Source organism: Olea europaea, unplaced genomic scaffold (genome assembly GCF_002742605.1).
Source record: "Olea europaea var. sylvestris unplaced genomic scaffold, O_europaea_v1 scaffold1497, whole genome shotgun sequence".
Classification (NCBI taxonomy): domain Eukaryota; kingdom Viridiplantae; phylum Streptophyta; class Magnoliopsida; order Lamiales; family Oleaceae; genus Olea; species Olea europaea.
In genome coordinates this window covers 269,833-285,084 of record NW_019232539.1, presented here as the reverse complement: position 1 = coordinate 285,084, position 15,252 = coordinate 269,833, and the positions used below count along the sequence as shown (strand labels likewise).

The window sequence follows — 15,252 nt, the reverse complement described above, 5'->3', positions numbered from 1 at the left end:
CTCTAATGAAAATTGAAAGAACGTCAATACAATTATATCAATACCGTTTGACAATTATTATTTGAATTTTTTTTCTATATATTCATTTTCAACTATACATTTACATAAAAAAATATTTTACCTGTAAATTTAAATTTTTTTCCTACTATATAATCACACATTCTTCTAAAAATTATTACTTAAAATATTAACTTTTTTCCAAGTAGTGACTGTCAAATTGGCTAAATCTTTTTTTTTTTTATTTATATCCAGGTGTCTACCTTACAGCGACTAATCCTGGGGTCTACGATCCAGCCCCTCTTCACACAAACTAGGTAAATCGCGGGTTGTGTCCCAAACTAGCTAGGGTCCATGAGCCTCCCCAATTGAACTGCAAAAAGTGTCGAGCGAATCAAACCCATGTATGCGCCTTGACTTTTAAGTAACTCCAGTCTTTCAGGAAATATTCTGCCTTCCAGGAGAAAGTCTTGCCTTTCAAGAGCATCATGAATCGAACCCGCGACCTCTAAACTGCCCGTCTTGAAAAACTCCGTTCTTTATCAGTTGGAACGTGCCCCGAGGGCATCAAACTGGCTAAATCTTATTTTTACTTTGGAAGTTTAGCCAAACATGAACATGATAAATTCGAAACAAGGCAGCAGTCCCTCGGTTTAATAGGCGTGTGGTGATATGTCCCTCTCGCCAAGATCTTCTCTGTCGCTTGCTTGATTTCTAGTTTACTCTTTAGGTCACCCACTCTTTGCTTCACGATTTCTCCGATCTACCTCTTTCTCTCTCTACAAAATAGGGATTTAGTGTTTGTCTCACGTCTCCATGGGGTTCGCGAGCAGCACTTCAAATCAGTGCGCCATTCTCATATTGCTATTTTCAGTAATATTATTAATATCAGCTCTTAGATCAGCTGATGCCTCAATTCACATCTATGATCGAGATTCAGTCAGAGAAGTCGGCACTGCTTATTTGCTCTCCGGCGGCAGTGAAGGCGTCGCCGCTTCGAGTGATAGTCGCTCTTACATTCGGTAATTACAGTCTCTGAGATGTATATGTGTGCGACATTTACATATTAGATTCATCTCTATCACGCACAAAATTAATTAGTTAATGATATTTAATCAGATCTACCCTCGCACTTGTATGCATTATTCGAATTTGACGAGCTTTATTTTTTGTTGTCGGGAAAACTGAGGAGGGAAACAAAATGTGTTAGATGCTTTCACACGCTTTGTTGTCATTACGAGATTTCGAAATTCAGGGAGCTAAACTGAAATAGGCTGGTCAGTGGTAGTGAGCTGTAATTACAGTCTCTGAGATGTATATGTGTGCGACATTTACATATTAGATTCATCTCTATCACGCACAAAATTAATTAGTTAATGATATTTAATCAGATCTACCCTCGCACTTGTATGCATTATTTGAATTTGACGAGCTTTATTTTTTGTTGTCGGGAAAACTGAGGAGGGAAACAAAATGTGTTGGATGCTTTCACACGCTTTGTTGTCATTACGAGATTTCGAAATTCAGGGAGCTAAACTGAAATAGGCTGGTCAGTGGTAGTGAGCTAAATTTTTGAATCTGGCTGTCGGTGGTTGAGCTGAATAATTGGTGGGTTGAATAGATTGCTTACGCTTGAATTTTCCTCTTCATCAAGGTTGGGGTTTATAAAAAGGTTGAACCCCAACCTTAAAGGTCCCCCACCGCACTTGCCTTGAAGTATCGTGAGGGAGGTAAATCGTAGGTTATGCCTCCAAGGTGGAGGGTACAGGGTGGAAGGTTGCTTGTACACTTGTATTTACCCAAGAGTCAAATCCATATTTTAGAATTCGAACCCTTGACGCAGCAGCCTCAAGCAAAGCTGAATTTCTCCACCCTCCCCTTTTATCACTTGGAGATGTGCCCTGGGGGCAAGGTTGGGGTTTATAATTCTTATACCATGTCGCATATGTGGTTTCGACACAGTTCATTTTTGTTGAATCTAAATATTGCGAGCTTGGATTGGATTAAATTGCCTCCTCTGGTCGAATCTATGCCAATTGGATTACATATTTTTATCTTCTGAAGTGCACAACTTAATTATCTTGAAAACTTACAAGCACTTATTTATTCTGTCTAGCAACCAATATCCAATCAAGACTTTTATTTTCTTTCTCTTTTGTTCATGATAGGAAAATGAAAGAACTGCAATCATGACTCTTTTTTACTCAATTATGATATTGTTATCCTAGTTAGTTACATAAACTGAAACATTCAAATTAATCTAGATTTGAGAACATCACATTTTGGAGGAGTAAAGAAGCTGCTGATCAGCACCCAAATATGGCATACAGGAGTGGGTTGGTTCAAGTTATAATATTTGAGGCTGCTGATCGTGATAATATTGGCGGATCTGCTTATGGTGGACAGAGGTCTATTTGTTGCACCTCTGATCTTGCCAAGCTGGAAGGTTGCAAAGAAGGAGAAGTTATCAGAACATCTTCACCAGCTGATAATAACTGGCCTGTTGTTGTGAATGTTCATTTTAGAGGAACCATGTTATCCACCCATATGAAAAAGAATAAGGAAATTAACATAAAAAGGACTGGTATGTACAACTTATTCTTTATAACATGTGATCCGAAACTAAAGGGAATGAGGGTGACAGGGAGGACAGTGTGGAAAAATCCTGATGGCTATTTACCTGGGAGAATGGCCCCCCTGATGAAATTTTATGTCTTTATGTCCATCGGGTATGCTATCCTCAGTCTCATCTGGTTCTTTCAGTATGGGAGACATTGGAACGATGTTTTACTACTACAGCACTGCATTACTTCCGTAATTGCTCTTGGGTTGTTGGAGATGACCTTCTGGTACATAGACTACGCATACTTTAACAACACGGGAACAAGGCCAGTAGGAATCACCACTTGGGTTGTGACAATTGGAGCTATAAGAAAAACTGTTTCGCGCCTTCTTATTCTTTCTGTGGCAATGGGCTATGGTGTTGTCCGTCCAACCCTTGGTGGTCTGACAACAAAGGTGCTGCTCCTCGGAATAACTTATTTCCTAGCATCAGAACTGCTCAACATCACCGAGTATGTGGGAATTATAAATGACATAGCAGGGCGAGCCAGAGTTTTTCTGGTCCTTCCTGTTGCATTTTTGGATGCCTTTTTGATCTTGTGGATTTTCACTTCTCTTTCAAAGACGCTAGAGCAACTACAGGTACCATACATCCCACTTTCAGTTTGAACTCTTACTTAGCTTCACTGTGGTATTGTTATGAAATCTCGATTTTTCTCTGATAAATCTAACACTCAGCATATGTCATGTTCTTACTATAATATCTTTCCTTTTCAGGCTAAAAGGAGTTCTATTAAATTGGATATTTACAGAAAATTTTCAAATGCACTAGCAGTTACAGTTATAGCATCAGTTGTGTGGATAGGATACGAGGTAAATACTCCATAAATGAAACACTTTTCAAGTTGTTATTTTCTTTTTGGGACATTTTTCAATATCTTCTGGGCTTCTTTATTGTGTTGAATATCTGCACTATTATAACTACAGTATAGAATTTTACTGTTTTAATATTAAGATTAGAAAAGGTAAATGAACCTTATCTGACTCAGTGATTCCATGTTTTATCAAGGAAATGTGTTTTCCATTTTGCCATAAAGCTATCTAATGAGAGAGAGAGGAAATTACACACATTCTTTATAAAATTCTCCCTTCTTATTTCTTCTGTATTTGAAAGTTAGGATCTAGACCTCAAATTCATCTCTGTGAAATCTTAGTGCTATACTTCTATCCATCATTTAAAAGAATAAACCATTCCTGTTGTGAAAATACCGTCTTTTTTGAAGGTATACTAATGATAATCTCTGTATATAGAAAGACATATTTGGATCGGTTGTTACAATTACTAGTGGCATTAGATTTCGATATTACAAGGAATACTTGGTATTGTTGCTCGATTGTTCCCAATCCCTGTGATGGTGCTTCCACGTCTCAAGGTGCCTAGGTATTCACTGTAAGCCTTTCCTTGTTTAAACCTCGACCTTATTAGTCTATTCCATCCCAAGGTGCTGCTAGAAGACTCACCATTCGTGAAATTTAAAATTTTGCAATTAGAGATATATCGTGACAGATCACCATTTTGCCATTCAATTTGAAGACCCACTATGTGCTCTCACCCGTTAGTTACTTGCTAGTTTAAGAAAGAGTAATTGGCACAAAACGTCTATAACTTTCAAGCTTATTATGGAAAACGTCCCTACCTTTCATTTTTTTGGCATTTTTGCTCCTATTTTCACCTTTCTTTGCGCTAAACGTTCTTTTTACCATTTTTTGACGTAAAATGACCAAAATACCCTTCTATTTAAACAAAAAATAAAATAAAATTGAAACTATAAGCCCAAACTTTCCACATGTGCAAATCAACCCAAAAATAAAAAAACACGTCTTCCACACCTCACCCCCCACTCCCATTCCACTGTTGGTCAAAAATTCTGAATTGCTTCGTTTGAATGGTGAATTACAGCAATTGATTCACTACCTAGAGTCGTTACACTTTGAATTGTATTCTAGTTGGAGCAATTTGTTGGTTGTAGGTGTGGAGGAACACCAATTAAAATGGGATAGAAGGGTTTGGTGTTTTCTCCGTTTTTTGAATGAACTGCCATGTCCATGCAAAATTGGGGAAGACCCATATGCTCATTGGATGCGCCATGAGGAGTAGGTACTTGAGGTAGTGGTCCCCGATCATGGGTCCCACCACCGGCGTCGAACAATTCCCCGGAAAACAGTGAAATGGCTGTGTTCGAAGCTGCAGCCTTTTTGGTTTGATTGCGTGAATTAAATGACATTTGAGGACCATGGACAGGGACGTCTTGGTGTGTATATTTGACTAGAATGTTGGGAATGGCATGAGTCTTGTCGGAACAGGTGGTGTCGCCCCGTATTTGTATTTGCAAGTTCGATATTTTGGTTTGCAATTTCTACCAAATTTGTTGACATGGTAATTGGATGTTGGGTGGTATGTGTATAGGGGAGTGAGGGCTATCCGGCGGTATGGAGGTCCGATGGTTTCGGCGGTGGTTGGCCGGAGTTATTTAGCTTCAAAGTGGTGGTCGATTTAAGGTGGTTTAGTGACCTTTTTTTTTTTTTTTTCCCAATTTTGGGCTGATTTGCACATATGTAAAGTTTGGGCTTCTAGTTGCAATTTTTTTCTTTTCTTTTCTTTTTTTGTTTTGTTTAAATAGAAGGGTATTTTGGTCATTTTACGTTAAAAATGGTAAAAAGGGACGTTTAGCGCAAAGAAAAGTGGAAATAAGGGCAAAAATGTCAAAAAATGAAATGTGAGAATGTTTTCCACAATAAGTTTGAAAGGTAGGTCTTTTCGGTAAAACCTTCTGTCCCTCACCACGTTTTATGCCAAGGAAAAGTAGCTGAACCTGTGCTAATGCATGCTACTTATTAGTTTTTGTTACTCGAGTATTGGTTGCTAGATGTGAATATAGGTAGCTCTCTCTAATTTTGGAGCACCTAGAAGAAATGATGGGAAAAGTAGCTGAACCTGTGCTAATGCCAAGGAAAAGTAGCTGAACCTGTGCTAATGCATGCTACTTATTAGTTTTTGTTACTCGAGTATTGGTTGCTAGATGTGAATATAGGTAGCTCTCTCTAATTTTGGAGCACCTAGAAGAAATGATGGGAAAAGAGAGAGAAACTGAATGGCCAACTTCTTGAAACTCTCATAAAATCATTATGAAATTAAAATCATTAATTGGTGACTTTTATTATTGCAGGTTTACTTTAAAGCAACAGATCCATTCAATGAGAGGTGGCAGAGTGCCTGGATTATCACTGCTTTCTGGGACATTCTTGCATTTGCCTTGCTGTGTGTTATCTGCTATCTCTGGGCTCCATCACAAAGCTCCCAGCGGTAGGTTTAGTGTGTTTGTGTTTCAGTGTTACCCTTATAACTTGAAGTCACAGTCATATATTAATTTTCTTCACACATTCACAACTATTACCCACTTTTTATCTACACTTTCATTGAATATTGTCTTTATTCCGTGGAACTATTTTGTCTCAATTTTACGACAACTCCTGCCAGTTATGCATATTCGGATGGCAAGGGAGACGAGATGGACAATGAAGAAGAAGAATCCTTGTGTAGAGAAACTCCAAAAGGTATCAGTTTAGTGAAGCAAGACAGGAAGGATGACAGCGAGACATCTGATTCAGAAGAAGAAACAGAAGAGGGTAAAAGAGAGTGACACTCCAATTATATTTGCAAATCATCTCATGCCAAAACATTGGCAACAAGAAAAGGATAAACAGAATGAATTTTTGAAATTGTATAGGTAAACGGTGAAAGCTACTGGTTCCAAGTTGCACTTTAACCAGAGAACATTAACTCTTTGCTGAACTTTGTATGATACCTCCTCTGAGGTCTGTGAATGTTATTGTAACTATATCATTTCTTGGTTACTGGATTCTGATATATCTTGATAATTGCTATTGAATGAACCCACTTTTTATTTTATTTTTTTCAAATGGCAAAATTAATGGTAATTTATCTATTATAGAGGGGAAATTATAATTCATGGGGAGCACCTCGTATACGATCACGCGCAGTAACTGGGAGTCCTATTACACTTGAGGCCAATTTCAATTCAAAAAACCAAGGTTCATCTCGTGCAGTGATTGTGGACTTGTACAAGGATATTGAGTAGATGGTTGATGTATCAGACTTGAACCTATCTTTCGTAGCATGCATTCCCATATTTGTCGCAACTGATTCGGTAAGCTACGTGTCCAAGGCACGAAGAACTGCCTTCGGTCCCCAAAACTGACTTACTCTTGGCATCCTTTGGGCCGTCCAACGACAAATAATGCTAGTCACTACTTATGCACCTAGGTTTATCTTTTTAGTTAGATCAACTACCAGGTTTTGGAGTTTTTTAACTTATTTTTTTCTCATGAGTAGTCCTGGTAGTATTATTGTAATTAAGCCCCTGTTTCATTTTGTTAATAAGGTTTTAGTAAATTTTGAAAATTAATGAAATTTTTTAAGTAAAAAGTTGATAAAACTGGATATCATGAAATGTGTGATTGAAAGTAAATTTGAAAAAAAAAAATGTTTTAGAAAGTTATTGCCAAATCGGAGCTGAATTTTAGAAACGAGAATAAATAAAAAAAAAAAAACCAATATACATTCAATTCCTATTTCCATCATTATTTTTTTAAATTAAATTTTAATTACATTTTTTTAATAAAATAATTTTACACGTGATCTCGTCAAATTTTTTTTTCAACTTTTTAACTATATAAAAGTTAGTTTTTTGGGTCTGTTCGGTAGTGATTATAAGAGCTAATTTTTTTACCGTTAGAGAAAAAAATGAGTTCCATCTGTAAGTGAAGAAGTAAAAGATAACGGTTGAAATAGTGAAATAATAATAAAAAAAAAAGATTTTTTTTTTGGGTCTAAAAAATCCTCAACCAATCAGGACTCAGAGATGTTCAGCCCTCGCACGATGAACCAATCAAAGTACATACTTCTAGCTCACTAATCCTCGCTACAAAATTGTTGTCCTTTTTAATAAACACGCTGATTAGTTTATTAATCGAATACTAAATTCTCACAAATCAAGATTTAGGGATATGTTCAATTGAAACTTTTAATGACTTTTTAAAATTTAAAAAGTGCATGTATATTCAATATAGATTTTTTGAGACTTTCTAAAAGTATTGGTGCATTCAATTGAGAGTTTTAGAAAGTCTTTAAAAGTTACGGTGTATTCAATTAAAATTTTTTAGAAATATTTATAAATCTTGAGGGGTACTAATTTTTAAGCTAAAAGTACTCATCAAATCTCAACATTTATCTCTCATTAATCATAAGATTTTGGAAAACTTTCACAAAAATTTTAAAAGCGATGCATATTTTTCCAATATTTCTCTTTCATTTTTCCTTTTACGAAAATTAGAGTTATGATTAAAATTTATTTTTTTCTATTAATTATATTTGTTCATATTTATCTCTCTTTGTTTGTATCTATTTTCTATGAAAAATAACTTTTTTCTTTTTTTCATTCATTTTTTTTTGTGAAAAAATATCAATTTTTTATTTAATTACAAAATTTTATATGATCAATTTATAATTAAATTTAAATATATTATTTTATTATTATTATTATTTATTTTTTAAAATTTTTATTCTTTTTAAAATCACTTTATTTTACTGAAAGGGGAGGGGGAAGACGTAAATTCTACTTCAAATAAAAGTTTTAAAAACCTTTTAAATTCTAAAAAAAGTCTACGTGTTTATGTGGTTGAGATTTTGATAATTGATTTTTTACTACTAGATATAATGTTGTTTTATTTATGAAAGAAAAATTCAAAAATAACGATTAAAATAATAAAAAAATTGATTTAATTGGCTTAAAATAAAATCTAAAAAATCCACTGAGCTCTCACTTAAGGAAAAAAAAAAAAACAAAACTTTTATCAGAATCTTCAAAACCTCAGTTGAATACGCCCGTTTAGATTTTGGACACACGATCAATCGATTATAGCAATGGCGACAAGCAGAAATGGAAGAGGAGAAGAGGCAGTGAGTCAATTCACAGCTGAACTCGGCAAAACGCCGAAAGAAGGGGAAAGAATCCTCGCCCCGACCAGACGACCGGACGGCTCCCTCCGCAAGCCCGTACGAATTCGGGCGGGTTATACGCCTCAAGACGAAGTCGCCATTTATCAATCCAGAGGCGCCCTTGTAAGTGATTTACGTACTTGTTTATGACAATTACTGATAGATGTGTGTATAAATTTGCGTTTATTGATGGGAGTGGTGACAGTGGAAGAAGGAAATGGGGGCCACGCAGGAGGTGCCGCCGGGGTATAATCCAGATGTGGTAGAAGCCAAACCTAAGTCCAAATCGGGTAAAAGGAATGAGAGAAAGAAAGAAAAACGTCTACAGGTAATCATTTATTTAATTTTATTTTTTCGTTTTCTCAATTTTCCGTGTTGAATAATATTTTTATTAGGTGTTGTTTTTCTGGGTTGTCAATCGTAAAGTTGAGCTTCGTGTAGTGGTAATACTGATAGCTTAATAAGCTTCTTGTAGTGCTATTCTATGAAGAACTCAGTGTTTATAATCCATTTAATATAGAATTGGAAGTACATGGGTGATTCCTGAATAAATTAAACCAGTGTTAAAGCATAAGTATAATTATCTATAAAAGGGGATGCACCAATATTTTAACTAAGTACTTGTGATTGGTTGATGAAACGAAATGAATAGGCAAAGGATTTTTGAATTAATAGATTTTTGAATGAGGTGCTTCCAGACTGATGAATCTGAATTGGCTTGATTCAAATCCACCAATTTAAAGTTTCATGGAATGGATTTGAATATCCACCTGTTCAAATACAAAATGAAACCATGAAGCTTATGAACTAATCTTGTCTAATTTTGGAGGGGCGAAGTTATAAATCACGTGATTGAATGGTAATATGGTCTACTGATTATTATGGCAAAAACAGTAGAACAATAGCTGCTTATGGATGCTTATTTTGAGGGATTTTGATTGTGCATTTTTGTCCATTATTTACTGTAGAAATTTTGTTGTCCCCCAAATATATTCAGTCTATAAGATGAAATTAATGTTTGCTCAGTTGCACTTTAATTTACTGATGCTTTCTGTGCTTGGATGTGCCACTGCAACAATAGTTAATAGGTTTTTTGCACTATTTTCAATAAAGCAATTTTTTTCCTTAATAATAGAAAAAAATTTGTGATTATGTTGAAGGTAAGTGGAATGCAAAGGAAAAGGAAAGGAAAATCGAAGAAAATGATCTCCGAAAAACCCTTTTTTTTTTTTTTTTTTGGGTTTATTTGTAGAGAGCAATATGTATCTGGCAAAGCATCAAACTTCCATGTTCGTAATTAATTCTTAAAAAATAAATTATTAGATTATAACTTGAATGACAAATCTAAGATCTTCAAAATAAGCAAGTTACTCTATGGCACTAGATTCCAATAGTTCCGAATAATATATTTGGTCTCAAAATGATTTGTAAAAGACGAGATGGCATTTTTCTCTCAAAGTGTACTTTTGCAAACATCAATGCAATATGCAATATATAAACCTCATCGATTCATTTAAATTTTTTCAAATGACCGGAGATGAGAAATCAAATTGAAGTTTAATGGGATAACAAGTACTACCCAGATCCAAGTACTGTTTTGAAACACCACATTGAATCTTCTTTCACTGACAATCAATCTGTGCTAGGCAAAAGGTCGAGTAACCAATTGCAGCAATGACAAGACTTCTCAGCTTAGAAGATGTACGTGCATCTCATCCCAATTCCTATGTTGAATATATATGCAACTGTAACATAATCGGTCAGTTTTACATTGAAAGGCAAATTAGATCAAGATTTGGCCTCAAGACCAATTGACAGATACCTGAATTATATTATGCCGTTTTCACGATATTTATATCTATACTACACGTTGATATATATATTTATCTGTGTTCCAAGAGCCTGAGAGACGTCCTCTGTCCTGTATGTGGAGCACCTCGTGCTGGATTTGAAATGCTGATAAATTCTCCATTTGTACATCTCTAAGTAGGTTCTGGTAAACATGATTTATGACAGGCTGCTCTTGACAAGGATAAAACTTTGGAGAACAATGATATGTTGCCTGCTGAAGATTCAAATGACGTGCCAATGAATGTGGAGTCAGTTGCATCCAATATGAATGAACTCTCCCTTAGTTCAAGTACTCGTATGGTCATACTACCTTCAAATTCAACAGTGTGTTCTACTCCAGAGGATCAGGTTCAAGATATTGATAAAAAAATCCGAGCACTGAAAAAGAAGGTAAATATATGTTGTGCTTGTAGTATGCATGAGTATTAAAATGTTAAAAGACCTCACTCTGCTGCATTATTATGTCCAACAGATATACTGTGAATTCTGATTTTGTTTATTTGGAAAATGTAGCAGTTGTACGCATCTCCAAATTAAATCCCCTGCCAAAGATACAATATCACATCTATCTGCAGTTTATTTTTTATTATAAGCTTCTGTGCCAGTTAAGCTAACTGTATTTATGCTTCTGCAAATAAATTTGTTGTAATTCTATTTTATATTATTTTCTTATTGTGTTATATAAGCTCTTTTCCTGAGGATAGTTGGTGGAATTGCTTTAAGCTCTTTGATGCGTATCTGCTATCATATTTTTTGATTGTCAAATTGTAGATTAGAAAGAGTGTAGTTTGAGTAAAGAGATGAAAGATAATACGATGATGTAAAATTTACACTAGACCCCATTTTCAACTACATCAGGGCTCCCAGTTTGTGCATGTAGTTTTTGTATCCGTGGTGAATATGAATGTTGTAGTTTTCGTAGTATTTTGCATTAGATGGTAAATTCAACCAGATTATTGTGTCCCACAATTGTTTGCAAATATATTGTATTTCTTTTTGGTTCTTGGTATCAGCACTTGAATTTGGATATGTTCAAACTCTGATTTACAAATTCTGCGTTTTTTATATAGATTCGGCTTACTGAAGCTCAGCAGCAGAAAACAGTGGAGAAAGATATGCAGCCGGAACAATTAGAAAAGGTAGCCAAATTAGAAGGTTGGCGCAATGAGTTGAAGCTTTTGGAAGATAAGAAAGCTGAATTGACAGCAACACTTTCATGAAGGTAGGCTTACGGTGCAGTTCATGTTTGTGGTTTGATTTATTGAATGGACTTACATAACTTTGAGAGCCATCTAGGTTTTGCATCAAGGAACCTTGCTAGTAATAGTAGCTTGTGCCACTCCCCTGTTTTCTAGTTATGCATTTTTACTCTGATTATAACTAATTGAAGAACCAACAGTGTATGGACAATTATTTCATTAGCTAGCTTGTTGACTAAGTTGGACTGGATAGTACTTGATAGTACTGTAGTAAGAATATGTGGCACTCTTTTTTTAATCTATCTGAAGTTCAAGGAATGCCATTGGACACTTCCATGTACAATATTCATTTTCAATTGCCTTGTAACCATTGGTTGTTTTGAAATATGATGCCAAATAGTGAATTGAACAACTTTTAATTTTAAATTTCGTTTGAGAATATTATATATAGGTAACAAACACCGTACGGAGAATCTCAAAAAAGCTTATTCTGAGTAACATATTAACACCCAAATGGCCGAGGTTTAAACAATTTGAAAGACAACACCCTAATAAGAAACCTAGGCGTAGTATGGAAATTATATATAGTCAAAATCGCATTATAGCATAAATTAACGAAAACTTAAATTAAAAAAAATTAAAATTAAAAAATTAAGGCCAAAATGAAGAAAGTAAAAGGGACTATTTGAGGTAGATTTTTTAGTGAAAAGTCTTCTTTTGGAGGGGTGATTGAAATGTAGGAAAAAATTATGGATTCACATGTAAACTTATTTTATTGAAAAAATGTTTGATTAAAGTTAATTTAAGAAAAATTGAATTTAAAAAATCTGTACCAACAGGGGCCAAATGAAATGGTCTTTCAAAATCGAAGGATCATATAATGTGATTATTTGTTTGTCTGATGAACAAAATCTATCAACGCTAAAGGATGACTAACTTGTGATTTTTTATTTTTCATTCTTGGATACACTTTCGTCCATTCTCTCTCTCGTTATATAACAAGAAAAGACAGACGTGAAGTCATATTTTTTAATTGATCCATTAAAATTATGATATTATCAAAGGACATGGGAGCATGTCGATAAGTTCTTACAAGTTTAAAGTTAATTCTTCAAGTGCGAACTTAAACGCGTTTATAAAATTCCTACAAAATACATTAATCTTAGTCACTGTTTCGACCTGCAAAAAGGAGACAAAGCAATTAGATAATAAAATCTCTTGAATCTGATTATATCGGAAAATTATCTTGATGCTCTACTTTCCTGCAGTTTTCGATCATCAAAATCAAATAGAAAAGAAACAAATTCACTTTTCGTAGTATAACAATGCCGACTATTCCCAGAAATAAATGCAACACAGAGGAAAGAGAACTTAAATTTTCATGAGCAAAACCACGAAGAATTTCAACAATTTACAACACAAGTGAATCAGGAAACTGCAGACTAATAGTTGTATGAACAAGTGTTTATCGGATCCTCCATATTCTTGAGCCATCCAGCAATGAAGTCTGGAATATAAGAAGTAAATAAGCATAAAGGTACAAATGTTTACACTTTTCTACCCACGGACTAAGACCTAGAAATCTACACTTCACATTTTCTTACCTTCTCTGAAACAATAAGAATCTACTTCAGTTTCCATTTCCCTCTCTACGATTTCTTCCCGAAAGGACTCTACCTCGACGACGTAGACGGCCAGTCAGTGACGTGTTAGAGTTGCCGTCATCTAAACTGAAATCATCATCATCTTGATCAAAGTAATAAGAAGCACCTCTATCTAACGAGTGGTCAGAATCTCTTTCATGCGATCTGCTACCTGCAGAACCAAATGCCTGGAAAAAAAGAAAGAAGCGCATTAAATTGCGATCTATTCCCACTTCGGAGCCCTCGTCCTGCTCCATGCCATCTGCATCATAATGCTCCTCTTCGCTTGAATTAAACCCATAATGACTTCCTTCAATCACGTAGTCGCCAAAGAACACTGCCCCTGGCACTGATGACCTTATCGTGCTCACGACATCTTGTGTCTCTCTCTCATGCTCCAACTTTCTCCACTTCTGCTCTAGAACGGGATCCACTTCACGTAGCTTAGCAGAAGCATGCTCTACCCTAACATGTTTCCGCAATTCTTTATATGTTCCAACAAAAGAGCAGTTATCTTGCATGCAGCTACGCTTCTTTGCATTGAGATGTTCTCGTGCAGGCTCAACAACAGTCCATCCCTTCACCTGGCCACGACAAAGGGGACATGCAAGTTCCATAACCTCACAATAATAATGGACTCATGACTTGACTATCGAGTGAATCATACCCTACTGGACGAGTGTCTGAAGGAGTTACTTTTGTGTACGCTTTCTTGTACTGGTCAAGGCAGTTGGAATAGCGGATGCTGGTCCCACACATGAAAGGACGGCATCCTTTGTCATGGGAGGAACACAATAGAAGAACAGCATTATGGGGACACTCCATACATACAGAACAAGTAGCATCTTCCCAGTCTTTCTTATCGAAGATTTTGGAGCACTTCTTTTGTTCTGTCACTTCGGTTTGATTAGTAGCTGGCAGAGGGTATGGAGTTGACCTGCACTGTCTTGAAGCAATCCCTCGTCTTCCCCTGGTTCCTTTTGCCATTTCCTGAATACCAGAGTGGAAACTTAAACATGAGGGGTTATTTCCGATTTGAGCAGGACATCACCATGATAAAGCAATTCTATATTGTCGACATAAGGGGAAAGAGCAAAGTGAACTGAAACTGTACGACAGGAAACTCAAAATAGGCACTGCGATTTTTCATTCCATATGCAACATGACAGATGACGATATTAAAGTACATCACGATTTTGACCTGAAAATACAGGCCAAAGACAGGATCCAAATGCATTAACAATCAAGTTTTAAAGAGCAAAGTACAGTTGAAAGTCTTTCAGAATAATGGAGAAATGGTAATTGAAATGCAACAACCAAAAATATACTCTTAAAATGACACAGTCTGCCCTACCTGGCGAGGACCAGGAATTCACAAAACACATTAAAGGAAGTAAGGAACTATGATTTACTTAAGAACATTAGTTGTTGTGGAAACTGGAAAGAAATCTGAATTGAAACCTGCAACAAGCAACACTAACCCATCTATGTGAAGAAAATGATGGGAAGCAAAATATTAATTTCAATCTGTTATCTTCACCTACAAGGCTAGAACAACATTGCTGTCAGCTTAATATGATTGCAAAATTTCAATCCATAGAAATTCTGACGATAAGGATTTATGTAGCTGACTGAGTTTATTTAAAATAATTGTTTTTATTATATTTCTAATGGTTAGAAAGCCCTAAAAATTGGGGACAAAGGAAGTTATTGCAATAAGCCAAAATATCTACTGTTCCCAAATAAAGAGAGAAAAATTATAGGAACTAAATTACCGAAAATCAATTTAGTTATGGTGGCATGCTCAAAAAGAATACTTTGGGAGGCTCAAGTGAATACCAGAATTATTTTGCTAAATTTAAGGGCAAGATAAAAGCTCGACAACATTGTCCAAAACATCACAAATCCGCATGATTCATCC

General features: G+C 35.5%; 2 protein-coding genes and 1 pseudogene across 2 annotated transcripts; 2 read left to right on the top strand and 1 right to left on the bottom strand.

Annotated features, from left to right (window-relative positions):
• Positions 1 to 643: 643 nt before the first annotated feature.
• LOC111376376 (transmembrane protein 87A-like) lies at positions 644 to 6,513 on the top strand. Its single transcript, XM_022999334.1, has 5 exons — positions 644 to 1,019; positions 2,262 to 3,201; positions 3,337 to 3,432; positions 5,787 to 5,923; positions 6,098 to 6,513. Exons 1-5 carry the CDS (start codon positions 814 to 816, stop codon positions 6,258 to 6,260), a joined length of 1,542 nt encoding a protein of 513 aa, XP_022855102.1. The 5' UTR covers positions 644 to 813; the 3' UTR covers positions 6,261 to 6,513.
• Positions 6,514 to 8,483: 1,970 nt separating this feature from the next.
• On the top strand, positions 8,484 to 12,100 carry LOC111376375 (partner of Y14 and mago-like). The gene is made up of 4 exons (XM_022999333.1): positions 8,484 to 8,761; positions 8,844 to 8,966; positions 10,655 to 10,879; positions 11,560 to 12,100. Exons 1-4 carry the CDS (start codon positions 8,564 to 8,566, stop codon positions 11,707 to 11,709), a joined length of 696 nt encoding a protein of 231 aa, XP_022855101.1. The 5' UTR covers positions 8,484 to 8,563; the 3' UTR covers positions 11,710 to 12,100.
• A 950-nt stretch (positions 12,101 to 13,050) lies between these two features.
• The window catches only part of LOC111376374, a 4,562-nt pseudogene continuing 2,360 nt past the window's right edge, over positions 13,051 to 15,252 (bottom strand).